At 34.0% G+C, this 23,054-nt stretch overlaps 1 protein-coding gene across 5 annotated transcripts in view; it reads left to right on the top strand.

The window, feature by feature from the left end:
- RPTOR (regulatory associated protein of MTOR complex 1) overlaps positions 1–23,054 on the top strand; it is a 500,255-nt gene that overhangs the window by 423,805 nt on the left and 53,396 nt on the right. For all 5 annotated transcript variants that reach the window (XM_074260362.1, XM_074260363.1, XM_074260364.1 and 2 more), the window contains 3 exons: positions 4,641–4,746; positions 16,156–16,270; positions 16,951–17,075. In XM_074260362.1, coding sequence (XP_074116463.1) covers positions 4,641–4,746; positions 16,156–16,270; positions 16,951–17,075 — 346 coding nt within the window. The remainder of the gene's footprint in view (positions 1–4,640; positions 4,747–16,155; positions 16,271–16,950; positions 17,076–23,054) is intronic.

Here is a 23,054-nt window from a genome sequence, read left to right on the forward strand (position 1 = left end):
AAATGCTATATCCTTCCAGATACAGATTGAATCAACTCAGTGCAAACTGAAGCATATTTTTTTCACTTTTTCTTATCTTTTTTTTCCCAACATGACTAATATAGAAATTTTGTATGACTTCATATGTATAATGAATATCATATATTGCTTTCTAAATGGATTGGGGAAGGGTTGGAGGAAAGGAGAGAATTTGGAACTGAAAATAACTTTTTAAAACTATGATATGTGTGTGTGGGTATAAATGCACAAAGAAGCATAGGTACATGCATATGTAATATATACATATATATATATATACATGTTCTATATGTGTGAGTATATATGTAACCAGAAAGGTACCTTTTTTTTATATTTTTAGTTCTAAATTCTCACCATCCAACATCTCCCAAAAACATTTAGAAGTCAAGCAATACTCTGTGTGTGTCTGTGTCTGTGTGTCTGTGTCTGTGTTTATGTATGTGCAGTTAGACTCCTGAAGAAATGAATAAATCAGTTAATTAATTAAAAAGTCATATCAAGCACTGTGCTATATACCAATATAAAATACCAATATAAAAAACAAAGACGATCCTTGCCTTTAAGGAGGGAAATAAGACAAAAGGGTATTGTGGCCAGGAAAGGATATTTTAGTTATGAAAGTTATAGGGATGATAAATAGAGCTATAGCAGGAATAGAGTGACATTCATTCTAGGAATAATTTGTTTATGGTTCAATAACTAGAAAGGTAGGGGAAAAGGCAAGTGTATGCAATGGAAAGTAGGTGAGGAGATAGCTCAGGAATGCAGTGTAATTAGAGTCTTAGCTAGATGTCCTAGATGACTGAGGCCACGCTCAATTTGGCAGTTTATCAAGGGTCAGAAATTCTTCCAGGATTTAGTTTCTGGACATTCTAACAACATGAGAGTGGTCAGAAGTGAAATCATAAAAAGAATGCTATGAGATAACATGTAAGTGATCAGTGACCATCTACTTGAAGAAATGCAAAGAGAAAAAATTCAACCATTTCTCAAGGAAATCCATACCACTTTTAGACAGTTCTAATTTTTAAGAACTTTTTTTCTTGAAATCTAATCCATATTTCCCTCCTTTCAGCTCTATCCATTCCTGTTGATTCTCCCCTCTGGGACCAAATGAGATAAAACTGATCTCTCCTCCATATGACAATCAGATCATTCAGATACTTGAACATTCTATCTTGTCTCACTTCCAGGCTAAAAATGTCCAATTTGTTCACCCAGTTTTAGATACAAAGACTTTTTTTTTATTCTGGACATTGCTGCTTATCAATGTCTTTAATATTATTGGGCCTAGAACTTAACACAATAGTATGGTTGAGGTCTGGTTGGAATCGAGGCCTCTTAAAAGATCCTCCAGTCATATTTGCTTAATTGGCTGGCACACTGCTTTCACACTGAGCTTTCAGTCTGCTAAAACCTCCAGCTCGTTTTTGGAACATTTGCTTCTAAACATATCTTCCCCTTCTGATATTTGTAAAATTAATTTATTGTACTTATAAGATAATACTTTAAATCCAGTCCTATTTAATTTCCACTTATTAAACTTAGCCCATTTCAATGTCAACATCTTTATCATATATGTTAGCTATTCATCCCGGCTTTTCATCAACATTCTGATGAGTGTTCTATCCATATCTTTATTTAGATCATTGTTATGAGTAGTGAATAACACAAGGTTATGTTCAAACCCCTAGGATTCTCAACTGGAAACCTCCTACCTCATTGATACTAAACCATTAACTCTAGTTACTCATCCAGTTCTTAATCTAAATTTTTTTAATCATCTAATCTGTATCTTACTATTTAGATTTTTTTTTCAGTAATTAAGGTTAAGCTTACTAGGTTATAGTTTGCAGATTCTGTTCTCTTAATTATTTTTTCAATAGAACATTTTCCCAATTCCAATCTTGTGGCACCTCTCACATTTTCAGATATCCCTGACAATGGCTCAGCAGTGACATCTGCCAATTCTTTCAGGATCCAAGGATGTAGTTCATTTTGGCCAACTAACTTGAATACATCAAGAGCAACTAGGTATTTTCTTACTATTTCCCTTTTTATCTTGAATATCAATTCCCTATTAATCATTTTTGCTTTGCCTTTTCCTGTGCAAAGTCATTCTCCTTGGCAGAGAAAATGGAAGCAAAATAAAGAATGAGCAACTCTGTCGTCTGTCTTTTCTGGCCATAGATGATCTTCCTTAAAAATATAACAAAACTCTAATTCATGGTTGTACTTTCTATGGAAGGCACTGACTTCATCCATCCTTTTCAGAAGGCTAACATCCATTCTATAGATTTAGCACATGCCTTCAATGACATATGTATACACTCAGTTACTGAAATGAAAAATAAGAAATTGAGAGAGTTTATTAGAGTTAAAGAAATAAAAATGTAGAATGGTTATCTTGATCATAATCCTCTGGGGTAAGTTTATAGACATTAATAATATTCCAAGAGTATTTTTTTTTTAATTTTAATCTTCAGTACATTATCTCATTTGTCCTCATAGCATCCTGTGAGGTAGATGCTGCAAATATTGTTATCCCCATTTTATGGTTGAAGAAACAGGCTCAGCTGACACACTGGAAAAGGTTCACTGGCTTTGGAGTCAGAAGATCTGATTTCATATCCCACCTCTGTCTGATACTTATTACTCATGTTATTTTAGATAGATCAGTAAGTTCTTCCTGGCCTGTGATGAAAGAAGACTGAGCTCAGTTGCCTCAGAGGTCTCTTTCTGCAATAATTTACCTGTAATTATCTAGTATGTAAGTATTAGAGGCAAGATTCATACTCTCAACTCCATTTTTGAGTGCTGTTACTATTTTTTTTTTTCCAAAAAAAAAAAAAGAAGAAGAAGAAGAAAAAGAAGGTAGTTTGGAATCTCTTGTCTCAAGCTGTTTTTCTTTTACAAATACATATGTATGTTTTAATTTTTTTATTTTATTTTTCCAAATGCATGCAAAGATAGTTTTCAGCATTCAACTTTATAAAATCTAGTGTTCAAATTTTCCCCCTTTCTCCCCTCCCCAAGATAGCAAGCAATTCATATGTACAAATCTTCTAAATATATTTTCATATTCATCATACTGAGGAAAAATAATCAAATCAAAATTGAAAGGAAAAAAACACACAAGAAAGAAAAAAATAAGCAAATAAACAACAATAACAAAGGTGAAAATACTATGATTTGATCCACATTCATTCTCCATAGTTCTCTTTCTGGATGTGGATGGTACTTTCCATCAAAAGTCTGTTAGAATTGCCTTGAATTATTTGATTGTTGAAAAGAGCTAAGTCTTTCTTATTGATCATCACATAATCTTACTATTATTATATACAAGGTTCTCTTGGTTCTTCTCACTTCACTTTGCATCAATTCATGTATGTCTTTCCAGGCTTTTCTGAAATTAGCCTCCTCATCATTTTTATAGAACAATAATATTCCATTACATCCATATACCATGATGTATTATCCATTCCTCAATTTATGGGCATTCACTCAATTTCCTGTTCCTTGCCATCACAAAAAGAATTGCTACATTTTTGCACATGTGAGTCCTTTTCCCTCTTTTATAATGTCTTTGGGATACAGGCTCAGTAGTAACACTGTTGGATCAAAGATTATGCACTGTTTTATAGTCCTTTGGGCGTAGTTCCAAATTGCTCTCCAGAATGGTTGTATCATTTCACTACTCCACCAACAATGCATTGGTGTCCCAGTTTTTTCTACATCCCCATCCAACATTCATCATTACTTTTTCCTGTCATTTTAGATGTGAAATGGTACCTTAGAGTTGCCTCAATTTACATTTCTCTAATCAATAGTGATTTAGAGCAAGAAGGGGTAAGAAACTTGCCCAAGGACACACAGCTAGTAAGTGTCTGAGGCCAGATTTGAACTCAGGAAGAGGAGCCTTCCTGAATCTAGGTCCAACACTTTATGCACCATGCCACTTAGCTCAATTTCAAAAGTAGGTATTTTATCCATGTATATAATAGTATCCTCCTAAAAGTCAAATATAAAAGAATAGTAGTAATGACTTCTCCTTGCTATTTCTATCTGAAGCTCTTCAAAAAGATGAGAGGAGTTAATAATGATGTTGACAGTGATACCAACTCAAATTTGTGTTGCCCTTTAAGGCTTATAAAGTGCTTATTATCCTGGAAAGTAAATGGCTCAAACATTATTTTCCCTAATTGAGACAATTCTCAACCAGAAAGTAAAATGACTTGCTCAGTGTTAATCAGCAATTCAAGGCTAGAATTTTAACCCAGTTCCCCAGTACAAAGTCTAGTACATTACCCACTGCATCTATCTATTAGACTCAGGTGCCCTGCCTAACTGCCCACCATGTTTACTTTCCTCTTTCTCTACTTTGCAATATAATGGCTCTCCATTAGCTACTTACTCACTGGATTTTAAGATGTAAAGCCTTTTAAATACTGACCATCTGTTTTTACACATCAAAAGACATTTGGTTCTGACAAAAAAACCATTTTCTCCAGATTAACTCTCATTTATTTTAGCATTTATGGAAAACTTGAAGGAAGAAGACTTTTTTTTTAATGTTCCTTCGAGCAGTTAACCTTGATTTCATCTTTTGTTGTTGTTCAAAGATCCCAGAAGAACATGATCTGGAGAGCCAAATCCGAAAAGAGCGGGAGTGGCGGTTTCTACGCAACACACGTGTGAGAAAGCAAGCACAGCAGATCATCCAGAAGGGTAAGTGGGGCCTCCATACATATAATACCTGAAATGATATCTTTGATTTGCTTCTTTTCTAATGTAAAGGAGACTTTTTTTTTTTTCTGTTGAAGAAAACCACCCATTAAGTATCTTTTTATTTCTTTGGTATGGATGCTTCCTTAACTAATGTAGATCACAAGCTCTTTGTGCTTTCATAAATGACATTCATGGTTTGCTTTGACCAAGAACTTTATCACCATGTAGCCAATCTGCTATTGAATCCCTACAGATTTAGGTTGATCTGTTTGAAATAGATCAACATTCAGTCACTGAACCTTTATTTGAAATATCATGAACTAGGTATAATATGCCAGATCTTGCACTTTACTGATATAGTCATTAAGAAACCATAAATATTTCTATACTGTGATAAAGCATCGTTGTAATATGATTAGGAAACAAATGAGATCATTGAGGACAATTGAACATTCTCCCCTTAACCTCTTTACTTTTGTACTTTTCATAGTCCAGAATGGGCAGGAACAGAACTATACAGAACCCCTAAGAGATTTCCCTCAGTGATTTAGTACCATGGAAATTTGTCCATCTGAGTTGCTCTTGAATATCAAAGAATCTCAGATTAAAGAGATTTGAGGTCATTTAGATTAGCCTGAAAAAGAATTGCTTCTATAAAATAATCAATAATTATTCATTTAATATCTGCTTGAAAATCTCCAGGGAGAGAGAAACAGAAGCAGTTCATTCTCCTTTTTTTGGATAGCTCTCATTATTAAGAAGTTTTTCCTAAATCTCCTTTTGCTTTATAAAATCATTTTTTTAACATTCTTTTTTAAATTTGAATTCTAAATTCTTTCTCACTAGTCTCTCCCCACTCATTGAGAAGGCAAACAATATGAGATCAATTATACATGTGAAATTATGTAAAAACATTTCTTTTTTAGCCACATCATAAGAAAAATTAAGAAAATGAAAAATATATACTCATCTTACAATCAAAATTCATTAGCGCTCTCTCTGGCAGTGAATAGCATTCCTCCAGAATCGTTTTGGATCATTGTATTAGAGTAGCTGTCTTTCACAGTTGATCATCATTATAATATTGCTGTTACTATACACAATGATGTCCTAATTCTGCTCACTTCACTCCTTCTCAGCTCATATAAGGCTTCCCAGGTTTTTTTCTGAAATCATTCCTCTTGTCATTTTATATAACGCAGTAATATTTCATCACAATCATATACCACATCTTGTTTAGCCATGCACCAATTGAAGAGCGTTCCATCAATTTCCAATTCTTTGCCACCACAGAAAGAGCCATTATAAATATTTTTGTATCTCTATATCTTTTTCCCTTTTCTTTGATCTATTTGGGATACAGTGATATTGTTGGATCAAAAGATATTTTGTACACATTTTCATAACTCTTTGGGTTGGACCAGTTCACAATTCTACCAATAGTACATTAGTGTCCCTATTTTTCCTCATCATCTCCAGCCTTTGTCATTTTCTTTTTCTGTCATATTAGCCAGTCTGATAAAATGTTTTAGAGTTGTTTTAATTTACCTTTCCCCAATCAATATTAATTTAGAGCATTTTTAAATCTCCCTTATTAAAAATCCCAACAATTGTTCCTAGATTGGCCCTGCAGGACCACATAAAATTGGTCTAAACTGTCAAGATTTTTTTTTACTTCAAGATTTTTTAACATGACCACTCTGGCTCCCTATCCCTCCTTTCCTTTTCCTTTCTCTTTTCCCCTGCCAAATTCTGTCTAGACTAAACCTCACAAGATTTCAGCCAATCTTCTCCATAATTGTCCTCCTCTGGAAAAATCTCCAACCCATCCTTCACTCCAAAGTGATTTTCCTAAAGTACAAGTCCAATCACATCACCCTAGCGCTTAGTCAACTTCTGCTAAAGTTATTATCACCTCTAGAATCAAATATAAAATCCTCTGTTTGGTGTTCAAAGTCCTTTATAACTCTTCCTCCTCCTCTTTTCATCTTTCCAGTTTTAAACCTTGCATCCCCTCATCCTCATCCTCAATATACACTGCAATTCAGTGACACTGGCGTCTTTGCCATTGCTCAAATACGAAAATCTAATCCCAAACGTGGGCTTCATGCTTAACATGGGATAATTAGGACCTGTGGTGGCAGGGTTTTTCTCACCATTGATATAGTCTTCAAGAAACAAGGGTTACCTCCACATCATGATGAGGTTTTCAAGGCTACTCAATTTATATTGAGTTTGCAATGATCTTAAAACACCAGCTTATTTTTTTTTTGTTTGTTAAGATGTCGACTGAATGTCTCAGTGTGTAGAGTGCTGGACTTGGAATCAGAGAAAATATATGTCCACTCTTTACTGACTCTGTGACCCTGCTCAATTCATTTTACTTTTTTTTCTTGCTGAAGCAATTGGAATTAAGTGACTTGCCCAGAGTCACATAGCCAGAAAGTGTTAAGTGTCTGAGGTCAAATTTGAACTCAAGTCCTCCTGACTTCAGGGCTGGTGTTCTATCCACTATACCAACTAGCTGCCCATAATCATTTAACTTTTTTGATCCTTAATTTCCTCATCTGCAAAATGGGGATATTATTTATAATTATTTGACAGGGTTACTGTGAGGATCAAATAAGATAACATGTAAAATGTTCTGCAAACTTTAAAACTTTAAACAAATGCTTACTACCATAAATGCTATTTTGTTTTTGGTTCAGAGTTTTAGATTTCTTTGTTAATTAATGAACTTTTTTTTTCTCCTGCCTCCCACTTCCACCTGTGCTGGGGGGAAAAAAAAACAAAACAAAAAATTTTATAATAGATAGACATAGTCAAAAAGAACATTCCTACACTGGCTGTGTCCAAAATTGTCGATTTCACCTCTCTCACAGAATGCTTCATTATTGGGCCTCCGTAATTGTGATTAGTCATTGCATTACATTGCAAAGTTCTTAAAATTTTCAATGTTTTTTGTCTCTATAATGTTCTTATCAGTAAATTGCTTTCCTTATGTCATTTCTTATGGCAGAGTGCTACCATAACTTATTTGGCCATTCTCCAATGGATGGCCTTCTTGTATACATATCCATCTGTAGATATATATATTTTTGTACATTTGGGTCCTTTTTCTCTTTAATATTTGAATCCCCAGATCTTTTTCATTAAAATTCCTCTCTAGCTATACCCTTCTTGTCTTATATTTGAGAAACTGAGTTTCTCAAACCAAGGTGTAAGACTTTATGTTTCTCCCAGAATCTTGGATTCTGTCCAGTGTTCTAGCCAGTTAAGATGTTATAAAATAATAGCTGACATTTACATAATGTTTCCCAAATGCCACGCACTGTGCTAAATACTTTACAATTCTGAATCTATCATCCAACATGTTAGTTATCTTTTGTAGCTTTGTTTTATTCTGTAAGCATGACATATTACCTTTATCAGTTATTGATTAGTTTGTTAAAAAACATAGGATATACTGTAGATCCCTGAGCCTATCCACTAGCTATTGCTTTACAAATTGACATTGAACCATTAATTAATTACTCTTTGTGCCCAACCATTCAGTCAATTCTAAATATACCTCATTGTTCTATTTTTGATCCCCTGTTTTGATCAAGAATAACATGAGGAAGTGATAAAATATCTCATTAAAATCTAGATAATCTCTAAGTATTACAGCTCCTTGTTCTACCAATCTAGTAATCCTATCCAAAAAAAAAAGATAATGATATTAGTCTGGCGTGACTCGTTTTATTAATAAGCCCATGTCGGCTCTTGATGGTCACTGCTTCCTGTTCTCAAAGCACTAAACACAGAATTTGGTAGTTTGAAGGTCTCTTTAATAATACATTTTACATTTTGCCAGATATCCACATCTAAATCTCTAGCTTATCATTAGCAATATCTTTTCTCATATTTTGAAAGTTGGAGCAGTAATTCTTGTCTAGTATTATGATACAATAATACATATCTTTTAAGTCTAAATTGGTTGTTAAGTTCCATGTGCATTCACAACAATCCTGTTAGAAAAAAATTCTCCCTTTCTCATTGGAATTGCTTTTCTTTATGTCTTTAGAATTACATATTGTAGAGCTTCCTAGTATTTTTGAGTGAATAGGATCATATGTATCTTTTCTCTGAAACCATAAAATCTACTCTTTTAAAATCTAGGGTACATATCAGGTTATAACCAACTTTTCTTTCCTCTTCCATCATTTCTCCCTGTGTTCTCATCCTTTCTATTTCAACAACTTTTAACTTCTTAGTGATTCTAAATAGCCACTTTATTCATTGTTTTCTCATCTTCAAAAAGAAATCAACTCTGAAATGCACAATTTCTCCCGGGAGGCTTCTTCTCCCCTCTACCTGGAGAATGTAGGGGATAGACCTGTGGGAGCTGCTTCCAGATCCTAACTTTGAGGCAAGCACTCAGGGAAGTCACCTTCTTTGTGATTGCCAGAATCTCATCATCCTGCAAAATGTGATCTATGAAACTCACAATTCAGATCTTTTCTGCCCTGACCACATGCTGGGTAGCTTCCTCTCCTCCCCATCTCTGACTTTTGAACTTTTTTCTGTGTGTTGTCTTCTCCCATTAGTCTGTGAGCAACTTGAGGGCAGAAACCATCTTTGGCTAACAAATCTACAAATACACTATGATCTGTGCTGTTCAGGAATAATATAAGTATGATATAATTCATGTGTTCTTTCCTCCATACTTATTTCTGATGTTTACTTGATTTAAAAAAAAAAAAAAGTTATTTATTATAGTGTAGAGAGTGCTATATTTGTATTAGGAAGAACCTGGATTCAAATTCTTCCACAGACATGTTCTACCTGGGAGACACCCCAAGCAAGTCACTCATTCTATGTGCAAATTGTAAAAATAATTTACCTTTATTTGTACTCACTGGGCTTTGCATGGTACTTGACACATGATAAATGCTTAATAAAGGTTTATTGACTGATTGATTCTAGTTTTAAAAATTTAAACTTGTTATTAAGACAAGCCAAAAAATTGTTAGTTATTCTGCTTTTCCCAGAGTGCTCCTATATACAACTGGAGAATTCAAATTCTCCTTCACTACTATATAAGGCTCTGTGCCAAGATTGTGAAGTTTCCTAAACTCTTCTTTGGTTTTCTCCTTCTATCTAGGTAGTCTGTGGTATTCTTTGCTAACAGTATCATCTTTGTTGCTGCCTCCTTTGATCTTTATCTAAATGTTATCCATTCTACATTATCTCACTTGACCTTCATTTCCTGTGAATTAGTATAGATGTCATTTCCCCATATTCTAGAAAAGTAAATTATAGCACATAGAGAACCAGTGACTTTTTTCAAGATCATCCAGGTAGGACATGCTTATGGAAGAATTTTGATCTAGGTTCTTCTTGTCCCCAAATATAGCACTACACTATATCAAACAGCTTTTCATTAGGTAAGCATCAGAAATAAGTGAGGGAGAAGAGAACAAATGATTTATATTATTCCTGAACGTTACAGAGCATGGTGTATTTGCAGTTTTGTTAGCCATAACCATCATAAGTACAGAAATATTCTTTGCAGAGAAATAAAGTACACTTACTGCATACCACTCAATAAAATCTAATGATGAAAAAACCTGATTTAATCAGAATAAGCACCAAAATAAAAGTTACAATTTTTTTTCAGTGTGTGCTAATAAATTAAGAATGAGTTCCCCCCCCCCCAGTTTGGAAAATGATATAATTGTGTCATTTTAAGCAAATTCAGGAACTTTAAAGGGCCTTTGTTTGCAAGTCAGCAGCCAGAACTTTCAGGAACTATATTGGTTATAGATTATAGGTGCAACACTGCCAAAGGATCTGGCATAAAATCAATAATTTAGAAACTCTTAGCAGATTCTATTGATTTACCACTTTGACCTTTCTTCCTGTCCCATAAGATTCTGATGAGTAATATGTGTTACTTCTTTAAAGCCATAAGAAGGACTCGATAAGATAAACTCTTGTCGCTTTCAACTGAGCTAAAAGGGTACTGTCAGAGTGGGGCCTTTGTCAAATGTCATTCCAATTATTCATCCATCCAAACCAGGTTATTTAGCTAAACTGAATTATGTGATCTCGTAATATTTACCAGCCATCTAAATGGCTCTAGTATATACCCTTGCTCCACTGAGCATAACAAATGATTTTTTACTTCTCAAGCTCAGTGACATTTCTGAAGCATTTTTATGTATAGTCTCATTTACACTTAAGAGTTTTTTTTTTCCTTTTATTATATCTCTGGCTCATGTTTCATTAACAGGTATACTCAGTGCACTATTGAAAGCTCATCTTGGTTTTTTTAATAACTTTTCATGTCTTTATGAGGTAGCAGTCAGGAAACTAAATAAAGCTCACAAATATTTGGACATTTATCATGTTAGAAGCAGCTGGTGGTGCAGTGGATAGGGTGCTATGCCAAGAGGCACAAGACTGGAGTTCAAACTTGACCTCAAACACTTACTATCTGTGTGACCTTGGACAAGATAATATTTGTAAAAAGGGCTTAGCACAACGCTTGGCATGTGGTGAAATAATATATATGCTTTTTCTCCCCTTTGCCCCATTGATCCCTTCTATCATCTACCTCCTATCTTCCTTTATAGTTTTATTTTACATTATTCATATTCATATATTCTACATTACAGCCAAGTTAGATGGTAGCCAATCTAATCCTGCCATCTTTTACTTGAAAATCCATCCTCTCCTGCTTTGAATACAGTCTCCATCTTCTCCTATTAAAATCTTTCTCTTCAAGTCTAAACTCAGGTGTCACCTCCTCCAGAAAACCTTTCCATATCCTCCCAGGTAAAGTAGAACAAGATCATTCTCTGAAACTAGTGCTCAACACCTTATTTTTCTGAATTCTAGAAATTGTTTTCCTTAGAGAATGGAAGTTCTTTGAAACCTTTGAAAGCCTTTTAGTTTGGATTCCTCAAATGAATTGGTTAACCTATTGTTCAAGACAATCTACTGCTGAGTCTGCCTTGGACAATTAATAGCTAGAGGCTATCCAGGCCTATGACATTGAAAAAGAATTTCTACCTAATGTTTTAGGTCTGAATTAAATAGTAAAATCAGAGCTGAGTGTCAAAAAACCAAAACTGGTATTTTGCAAACAGAATAGGCCATCTTTGTGTAGACCAGATTTAGATTTACTTTCTCAGACTTAGTAAAATGGGATGAGATGTGTTTGTCAGGAGGACTGTTGAACTGCTATAAAAATAAGCAAATGAGAGATTGTAGGATGTCAAAATAACACATGTATACTTAAAACTGAGAAGGATTGAACTCTAATTTTAGATCTGCCCTCTTTCAGCTATTTATCATATTCAGAATCTGAGTTTAGTAATCCCTTTATTTGAAAACAAGCAAAATGTAATACTTTGAACCAGATTAACCAAATAATCTGTTATCAGCAAATATGCCATTCTTATCTATTGATAATTATATATCCAGGTGGTTGATTTTCTTCATTTTCCTTATTCCATACTCCATTTCCCTTTATTCCTTCTTGGTCCATCCTTCAGCTGCATCCTCAGTGTTAGTGGATCTCTTGTGCTAACATCCAAAATGTACATATCGTTTCTTAATAATTTGAGATTCTGAAGTATTACTAAAGTATCACCTTTCTCTTTAATTTCTTTACATCAAAACTATATCTAGAGTTCTACCACTAAAATGTTAAAGTGAAAATGAAGAGCACACAAAAGCTGTACAGATTAACTTATATAATTGAAACCTTATATTTGGTTAATTTTTGTCTGCTCAATTTGAACCTCTTGTCATAAGAATGAAATGAGACAGGGGCAGCTAGGTGGCACAGTGGATAGAGCACCAGCCCTGAATTCAGGCGGACCCGAGTTCAAATCTGGTCTCAAACACTTAACACTTCCTAGCTGTGTGACCCTGGCAAGTCACTTAACCCCAGCCTCAGGGGGAAAAAAAAAAATAAGAATGAAATAAGAGTAGGATGGATGCTCATAAATTGGTGATAATATATGCTACTTTAGATGCCTAAAGAAAAAAATGTTATCAAAACCATTTAACACATTAACCCTTTATCTAGCCAGCTTTTTTCAAGTACTTTCAAGAATGAACACATATAAATGTTGTGAACTTTGATTCCAACATCATGATATCATTGGGCCTCTTCAAGTTCAAAGAATAAAGAACAGCCAAATTTTTAAAAATGCTTTCAAGAATAGGTATTTTTACATACCATAAGGATAACAGCATATAAAAAACAGCACGCACTTGTGTGACTGTGTATGTCTGTCTATGTGTATATTTTAGTTTATGGCCAGGCATCACCACTTAGTGTATTTAGAAATAAATGCAGAGATACTTATAGCATAGTGATTCTCAGTATAAAAAAGATCTTAAAAAAAAAATCCTGGTTGTAAGAAATTTTAATGACCAAGCTTATCCTTAAAGAGAAATGAGAAAATGCAGCTCCCTCCCTTTACAGAGGTAAAGAACTAGAGGTATAGAATATTACATATACTGTCAGACTAACTTTAGTGACAAAGAATGTTACTTGCTCTTGTAGAAGTAATGGAATCACATGAGAAAGTGACATCTGTTTTTGAATAAAGACAACATAGAAATTTTTTTATACTTTACTAATCATTTTTTATACTTTACTAATCATTTTACAACTTACAAAATCAATTTACAAAATTGTTTTGGTTTTTTCTTTTTTTCAAGAGGAGGGAAGGGAAAGTTGGGAGGAACTTAAAATAAATGTTTATTATCAATTAAATTGAATTTAAATTTTTTTTTAAAGATTTACAGACATCTGTCTGTGTAGTCTTGGTTCATACAGGATTTCAAGTTAACATTATTGTGGCAAGTATTCCTTAGTACTGACTTCCATCTAATACAGAGTATAGTTCATTCTTATGCATAGGAGAATGCTTAAATGTCTCAAAAGTTTTCCAAGCATACCATATTGGAATCTCAGAATTCAGAAGGGCCAATTAATAAAGAGTAGGATATTTTCCTTATTTTGTCATTGCCTCAAAATTTGTCTCATGTACTAGAGAAATTCTTAATATAAGAAATACCAGCCTGTATCACATCTGAGATCTCCAACTAGACTATCTTGCATCTCTAAAGAGCAGAAGTGTCCAATGTGGGCCAGAACCCACAGTTTAATGAGAAGCAGATTAAAATATAAGTAGGTAATGTTTAAACCTAAAAAGAACATTAAACAGTAATGTTTAAACCTTAAAACAAAAAATCAAATAAAAATAAAATGCTACATAGATAATGTCAATTTGTGGCTTTCTAAGTCAGTATACAGCTACTAGGATCTGCTTCTATTTGAATTTGAAAGAACTACTGTAAGTTATGATTGACCATTTCATGGGTAATAATACCACATCCAACTTTTTTTTGAACCCTTTTAAATTATCAGCCTAAGGCATTTTTTGAAGTAATAAGGTCTATCTGTTGAATAACCATTGTCAGTTCTGAAAAGTAACTTCAATAAATTCTTTTTCATTCTAATGGTTCAAGGCCTTTTTTTATTCTGAACTGAGACATTAAAAAAATGTAAGAACATTTCTACATAACAGAAACAAGAGGATTCCGTATAAAATCATGTATAATACTTGCTTTTTTAACAAATACATACACATATATTATTCTACATTTTACTTTCAAAACAGTCCTACTTTTTTGTTTCTTTCTGAACTTCATTGTTTTCATCTGTGCATTTTTCAGTACTACATTGGCCTCTTCTTCTGCCTTCTCCTTCTTTACCTTCTGAGTAATTGTTTCCAACTTCTTTCTCTCCAGTCTTTCTGCCTAATTAAAAATTCACAAAAGGGAGTGGGGGAGGAGCCTTTCAACAAATCAGCATGGTTAACCAAAACAAATCCAAAATGTTATGTCTCTCTGTGTCCATCATCTCTCTTTTAAGAAGGAGATAACAGCCTTCATCATATATCCTATGGATTCAGGCTTAGTCATTGCATTGATCAGAATTTTTTAAAGTTGCTTTTCTTCAACACATTGCTATCCTTGTTTTCCTGGTTCTGTTTACATCATTCAGTATCACTTCATAATACTATATAGCAGGGCTTCTTAAACTTTTTCCACTCATGATCCCTTTTCAACCAAGAAATTTTTTTATGACCCTGGATGTATAGGTATCTAAAATAGATACAGAAACCAAACATTTATAATGATAATAAATCATAATTTTTCATCCCCCACATTCAGTTATAAGACCCATATAGGGTTTTAAGCCACAATTTAAGAAGTTGAACTACATAGGATTCTGGGAAATCATCTTTTTCATTATTTCTTCTAACACAATAATATTCCATTACATTCTTATATCACCCACCCCCTCCTTATTTATTCTGGATTTTTTTCCTCTTTGTTATACACTTTGAATCTCCTTTCCACGCATTTTTAAATTAATAAGCATTTACTAATTACTTACTATATGCCAGGGACCAAACTAAAGACAAGATATGAAGAAAGGTCACATTCTAAAGAGACTTTAAGGGAGACAATATGAAAAAGACACATACAGTGTAAATGGAAAATAAATTCAGTGGACAGGCATGGGGAAGTAGAGAGGAAAGACAGAAACAAAAGTTGCTATTTATTATGCCTAGAAGGAAATCAGGGTGTAATGAGGTGAGAGAGCATCCCATTAAAGGAGACTCAGAAGTGTTCAGACAGGTAGGAGGCAAAACCAGGAGAGAGCAATGTCACGAAGAGGAAAAATTTTCCCAGAACAGAGGATGACTGATAGTTTCAGAGCCCGGAAAGGTACCAAGAAGTATTGAGCAAAGACCATTGAATTTGGCAGTAGAGGTCACTGATGAGAAGAGTGGAAGTGGAAGCACTAGGTATAGGTGGCTTTCTCAAAGAGTTTAGACAATAGGAGGAAAAATATAGGGCAATAGCTAACTGGGGGAGGTTTTTTTTTTGAGGTTTGGGGAAACATAGACATGTTTGTAGGCACCAGAAAAATAGCTAGACATTAAGGAGAGATTGAAGATAAATTAGAGAATAGGTATGATTATGTATGTATGTAATATGTCAAAGAAAGTGGGATGGAATGGGACAAAGGTACATGCAGTGAGGTTTTTCCAGAGGACATTTCCTATATGAAGAAATAGAAGACATAATTCCTGTCCTCATGAAATCTATAGTCTAATAAGCTTTGCAATAAATAAAAAATAAGGACAATATCACATACAACCATACTAGCATATACTATTATTGCTATAGAATTCAGATATGCTTACATTTCATTCATGTATGAGCATAAATTGTATTTTCTTCACAGTATTATATTCAATTTCTTAGGTATAAGCATAGAAATTCAGATTAATTATCAAGTACTTTCTTATCCATTTCTTTTTGTAGGTATTACAAGATTAGATGACCAGATCTTCCTTAATAGGAACCCTGGTGTTCCTTCAGTGGTCAAATTCCATCCCTTCACTCCTTGCATAGCTGTAGCTGATAAAGACAGCATTTGGTAAGAGTTATGGTAACTTTTCTCCTGACTTCATCAAGTATTAACTAAATATTAACTTCTTCATGATTTAACTGCTGATTTAAATGCTGATCCTTCAGCATTTGAAGGATGCTGAAGTGTTGCATACTCTGCACACATCTCTGAATGTAGGGCTCTTTTGTTTTATTCCAAACATGGAGGTCTCAAAAACTGACTATGAGATACTCTTCATTACTTTTCTAATCTCTTGAAGGTTGAAAGCATTCTTTCTGTAGCTCTTGACTACTATTGAATTATAAAGGGATGAAGTCTCAAAGTAATAATTGTAGGTTAATGGACAGTGAATCAGATGTTACATTTTTGACATGTGTTATTTTTATACTGTATATAAAGATAAAGTGATTTCCTGATTTTAGTGTGCATATAATAGTCTCATCAAAACTAAATTTATAACAGAAAGACTTGTAATGGAGATTTAATCTTATTATTTCCTCTGCAAAAGCAAGAGATGTTATGAAAAGTCATTAATTAAAAAGAAACAAATATTCAAATTCTCCAAGGAGAAAAACAAGTTTAATGGATAATAAGTATAAACCTTTATAATTGAGAAGATACTGATTTAATAGAGTTTTCTTAGTACTGCTAATAAAACAGATATAGTTCTCATTTTCATTTCCTATTTTATCTTTAAACTCCTCAAGTTTTTGGGACTGGGAAAAAGGGGAAAAGTTGGACTACTTCCACAATGGAAATCCTCGATATACAAGAGTCACTGCCATGGAGTATCTGAATGGCCAGGACTGTTCATTGCTACTGACAGCTACAGGTAAGCTGCATCCCACTTGGTCAAAGAAATGGGAGCAGGGGGAAGTATTACATCAGAACATTAATAGGTAGACTTGGGATCCTGGGACTCCTGAGCTAAAGTGGTAGCCATGCTTGCTATTTCAGGATACTTTTTGTCCTGTTTATATTTGTTCTCTTCCTAATGAAAAAGATCTTTGATTAGAAGTGATCATCATAAAATGCCACAGAATTATGAGGGAAATGACCTTAATATCAAATATAATTTAAAAGGCAGAAATTTAGCCTGTATGTTTTAATTGCGCTGGGAATAAAATATTGTAAGACTTTCCTCGGGGCAGGTAGATGGCACAATTGACAGAGAGCTAGACCTGGAGTCAGGAAGACCCCCCTTCCTTAGTTCAAATCTAGCCCCAGACCCTTACTGACTGTGTGATGCTGGGCAAATCACTTAACCTTATATGCCTTAATTCTTCATTTGTAAAATAAGCTAAAAAGTTGGAATGGCAAATCACTGCATTATCTTTGCCAAGAAAACCCCAAATGGGGTCATGGAGAATTGGACACGACTGAAATGACTGAGCAAGAAGGCTTTCCCCAATAGTATGTTTCTGCTGAACCATCAATACCAGTTTGTGTCATCACCCAGAAATAGAAAGTACAGCTTCATTTGAGTTTTGTTAGTCATTCATGAGTAGTCCTCTATACTGGATTGGAGGGGGAACTGCTTGCAGACAAAAAGACCAAGAAGGTTGTGAACAGATTCAACATAGTGAAATGTCAGTAGGTATAAAGAGAAATGTAATCTCTTTCCATGTTACCAGATTAAGCTACTGGTTAGATGAGATGAATAAGTATTCATTTATGGGGATGATTTCAGTATTAGAAACTGTAAGAGTAGAAGATGATGGGAACAGGAACTAAAACACAAGAGTAATGCAAGCAACAACAAAAAAAAAATGAGGTAAAATTTGGGAAAATTTACTTTCAGTGGAAATAAAATTGAAGGAAAAAAAAGCAGCTGCAGAGAAAAAGCATAAAACAAAGATTATATGAAGTCAGAAAATATTTCATATCTCAGATAAGAAAAATGTGGGACAATAATATCGAAAGTTATAAAGAAGTACTGAAAAAAAAACAACCAAGGATCAAATTATGAGGATGTTTTTATTGACCCTTACAAGGGTTATTGATACAAAATGTCATATGAAGAATCTTAACTGAAGAATTGGAAAGGGATCAAGGAAGACATTTAAGAAGATGAATTAAAATCAGGTTGGCATGGATGGTATACTCTGGCACACTAACAGAAGACATTTTTTCTATCAAAGTTCACAGAGCAAAGAAGTTTAAAAAAATCGAGGACAAGACACAAAAAGCAATCTATTTTAATTTTTCTCAGAGAAACATAAGATGCTTAATTCACTCACATTTTAAGTTAAAAACTGACCCACTCAGTAAGCATTCATTGAGCAGCACTATTTAGTAACTAAGAAAGATACAGAAGAGAATGGTCCCTGACCTTAAGGAATTTGCATTCTAGTGGTAGAATTGAGCTATACACAACTAACTAATGCCAAACATAACCTAATGAGAATAATAACTAGCCAACGAACCCTTATAGTTAACACCTCCAGCTTTGCAAGGAGAGAAATCATTTCTAACTGGAATTATCAGGAAAAATTTATGAGAAAAGATGACTTTTTAAAATATCTTAAAGAATAAGTAGGATTTAACACATAGAGATGGAAATAGGGAATTTCTGGCATAAACAATGGTTTAGAGATGAGAAAGTATGAGATTCATGGAATTTGTTAAATTCCATTTTTACTTAAGTAGAGAGTAGATGAAAATGCATGATTTGAAATAAAATAGAAAGGTAAACTGAAACTTAACTAGGGAGATGTAAATATCTGGACAAAGAGTTTCCACTTTATCCAATAGGCAGTGGAAGCCATTGATTCTTTGTGAGCAAGGAAGTCTCATCATCATCACATATATTGGGAAAGTTAACCTGTTAGTGTTTGATTAAGGATAGATTAAAGCAGAGAGACCATTTAATAGATCAATAAAATAGTTCCAAGAGAAAGTATTGAAGGATGGAGGGAGAGGAAACAAACTGCAGTTCTGAGGATACATTTTTGGAAGAATAGTGGTATTATTAACAGGAATCACTAAGTCAAAAGAAGGCACAGATTTAGGAAGATGATGAAGTGGGATTCTATTCCACAGGTGTTTATTAAATATAAGCACCAACACATAAAAGACCAAAGACAAAACCAAAATGTTCTGGCCTTCAGGGAATCTTAATTCTTCTGGGAAGGTATAACATTATAATATGAAGCATATTGAAAAATAAGAAATAACTACTAATTAGGAGGGATCTCAAGAAATAAGTATTTTGACAGGTAGAGCTGAGGTAGGAGTTCAATCTAGGAACAGGAGACAGATTATGGAAACATATAGGAACTTTTAGCACAGAGCATGTGAAAGGAAATAACATCAGATACATCAGGAAAGGAAACTGAGGCCAGATTGTAGGATGCCTTAAATGCCAGACTGAGAATTTTTTATTTTATACCAGTGACAAGAAAGTCATGTTTTGTTGTTGTTTTTTTAAGAGTAATATGATCAGATTTGTCTTATTTTGACTGGTATGTGGATAAGTTAAATAGAACCAGAAAGAACAATTATGAAGCTTTGTACAGCAGTTCAGGTACAGGGAAAGAAGGGTGGTGTGTCCATGGAAGAGAAGAGAAGGAAGGGGAGAACATTGTGGAGTTGCAATTGTATATAAAGTGTGAGAAAGAGGGAATATTCAAGATTACAAATCTGGGTGACTGGGTGCAAAGATGATGAGTTCTGTTTTGGACATGTTGAGATTCAGATACATTTTCAAAACTTTGGTGATTTTGTTGTGAATATGTAGAGGAAAAAAGGAATCCATTAAGAGATTGTGGAAATGAGAACAAAATGGGATGGAGGTAAAACTAACTTTTTTTTTTTTCCAATTTGGATTGTGCTTCATAATATATTGGATATTTAAACAGTAATCCGAATTCATTGCTCTTCAGTTTCTTAAGAATCTTTTAAGGTTCTGCCATGAAATCTTTAACCACAATAGTCTACTACCATAAGAGAACTTTTTCTCTGGACTATAGCAAGCACGATCAGAACAATTTAACCTCGTAATCAGCTTGAGGTTACATTTTGAAGTTTTCCCATTCCTGCTATGGGAATTGGAAGTGATTATGAAGGGCTGGTTAGAGAAAATGATCAGTCAAGTCAATAAGCATTTATTAAATGCCTCCTATGTGCCAAGCACAATGGTATGTATGGATATAGAGAAATGTAGAAATAGTCCTGTCCCCTCAACGAAACTCACATGCCCAAGAGGAAAGACAATATGCAAATAACTAGGTACATACATGATATATACAGGATAAATTAGAGGTAATCTCAGAGAAAAGCTACTAACACTAAAGGAGAATGAGAAAGGCCCTTGCAAAAGATGTAACTTGATCTGAGTCGTGAGGGAAGCCAGGAAGCAGAAGTGATGAAAGAGTAATCCAGGCCTTGGGGCAGCCTAGGAAGAGGCATAAAATCAAGAGACTGGGTCTCATGAAAGGAAAATCAAGAAAACCAATGTCCCTGGATTGTAAAGTATATGAAGGTAATAAAGTGTAAGAAGACTAGGATGGTGAGGATTCTGGGAAGATGGCAGAGTATGTCAGTAAATTTCAAGCTCTTTAGATTTCCCCCACAAACAGAACAAATTTGTGCTTCAGAATGAATATAGACTGGTGAAAAATCAAGAAGACTTGGGCCACAGCAAGGGTTCTCCTGCCACAATTCAAGAAGATCCGAAAAAAGATCAGAGGCTGGGAATTAACCAGTATGAAGATTAGCTGGGTTTGGCTGGAGCCTCAGCAGGAACCACAGAAACTTTCACCTCTCCTACAGCATGAGAAGTCAGGAGTCTGAGTCTGGGAAGACTGAGGGTACTTTGACTGATTAGGAACACCAGGCTCAGTTGTGCTGCAGAGTGTAGTCCTAGTGAAGTTAAAGGCACTATCCTCCCTGCCCCACAACTGAAAGTGCTTAAATAAATTGCCAAAGAAGAAAGAACCAAATCATAGAAACCTACTATAGAAATAGGAGTTCGTTCATCTTCAGAGGACAATTATGTAAAAAAGCTTCTTTTACCCCAAAGAGTAATGTTAAATGACTCTCCCCAAGGAGAATTTATAGACGAACCCAAAAAAGAATTTAAAAATTAAATGAGAGAAATTGGGAAGAAAAAAAAAAAAAAGACCATCATAGAAAAACAAGATTATGAAAAAAAAATTAGCCAACTAGAAAAGAATCTTAAAAATGTCAATTTTAAAAATGAAATTAACTCTTTGGAAATTAGAATTGGGCAAGGAGATGTCAGTGAAACTTTAAGAAACCAAGAAATAACAAATGAGAATATAAAGAATGAAAAACTAGAACAGAATGTGAAACATCATAAGAAAAACAACAGATCAGGAGAACACATCAAGAAGAAAAAAATATAAGAATAATTGAAAACTGAGACAAAAAAAGAAAATTGTCCTGGAGTGATAGAGCAGGTGGGGAAAGTAGAAATAGAAGTCCACCTATCTCCACTAATCACCACCTCAAAGAGATCCCTTGTAGAAAACTCAAAGGGATATTGCCAAATTTCAAAAAAAAATCCCAGAATCAATGAGAAAATTTTGCAAAAAACAAGGGAAAGAAAGCAGTTCAAATAGACTGGAGCTGCAGTTAGAATTATGCAGGACATATCAGTAGCCACAATAAAAGATTACGAGTTCTGAAATCTTACATACCAGTAATCAAAAGAACCAGACCTGTGGCCAAAAATAACTTTCAGCAAAATTATTCACAATATTGAATGAAAAAAATGGACATTCAACAAACTTGCAGATTTTCAGGACTTTCAACAAAACCTGAACTCAATAGAAAATTTAACCTATAAGAACCAATATCAAAGATCAGCTTCAAGGAACTTAACATGGACAAATTGTTTATGTGTTTTACGTGGAAATGTATACCATACATTGGTATCCATTGATTGCATAACTTAAAAAAAAATTAGGGCAGAATTGAGTATGATCTGTCTCCAAAAAGCAAAGCCACCTAAAAAAAAAAAAAAAAAAAAAAAAAGTAAAAATAATAATTATGTTAACCAAATGAGGTACAGAGAAAGAATATTTACAGAAGCATTACAGTAGGAAGAAGGAAGTTCTGAAACTCACTAATCATGAAAAGGTTAAATAGGCAGCACTGTATGTATACCATGAAAGATATAGTATCCTCCTTCTACACAGAAATAAGGCAGGGGAGATGCATGGAGGAGAAAACAAGGGAGGGATACATGAGTGGAGGGAGGTTAAATAATCGCAAGGCAAATTAAGAAGCAAAATTAAAGCAGAAGAGTTAGCAGGGATAGGAAAGAACACTACAACAAGGATTAGGAGTAGAATTTATTTTTTAAAAAAAATTGCCAGTAATCATTGATCTTAAACAAACATTCAATCAAGAGAGAAATCTATATTATGTGTCAACCATACTAATATTGTTTTAGAGCCATGTTTACATATGGATAATTGTGTCTGTATATATGTCTGACTATATGTAGATATATAGGCATGTTGCTCTATGTATGTATGTATATAGCTATATGTATATGAGTGCATCTGTGGGTTGATATGAATGTTTACATATAAATGTATATGAGTATGTGTGTGTGTGTAGATATTTGTATATGCATATAACAAATATCTGTGCTTAATTATAGCCTGCTTGGGGGAAGTGGGAGCGATGAAAGGGGAAAAAAAAAACAATAAGGTTAAAAAAGTGCACAAACAAGGAAGAAAAAAAAAAAAGGACACGCATGAATATAATTTCTTCTACCTATATATAGCCTTTCTTGAACTGGTAATTTATTGTTATGTATTTTGAATCTTCCTTGATA

This window comes from Sminthopsis crassicaudata, chromosome 4 (genome assembly GCF_048593235.1).
Source record: "Sminthopsis crassicaudata isolate SCR6 chromosome 4, ASM4859323v1, whole genome shotgun sequence".
Taxonomy (NCBI): domain Eukaryota; kingdom Metazoa; phylum Chordata; class Mammalia; order Dasyuromorphia; family Dasyuridae; genus Sminthopsis; species Sminthopsis crassicaudata.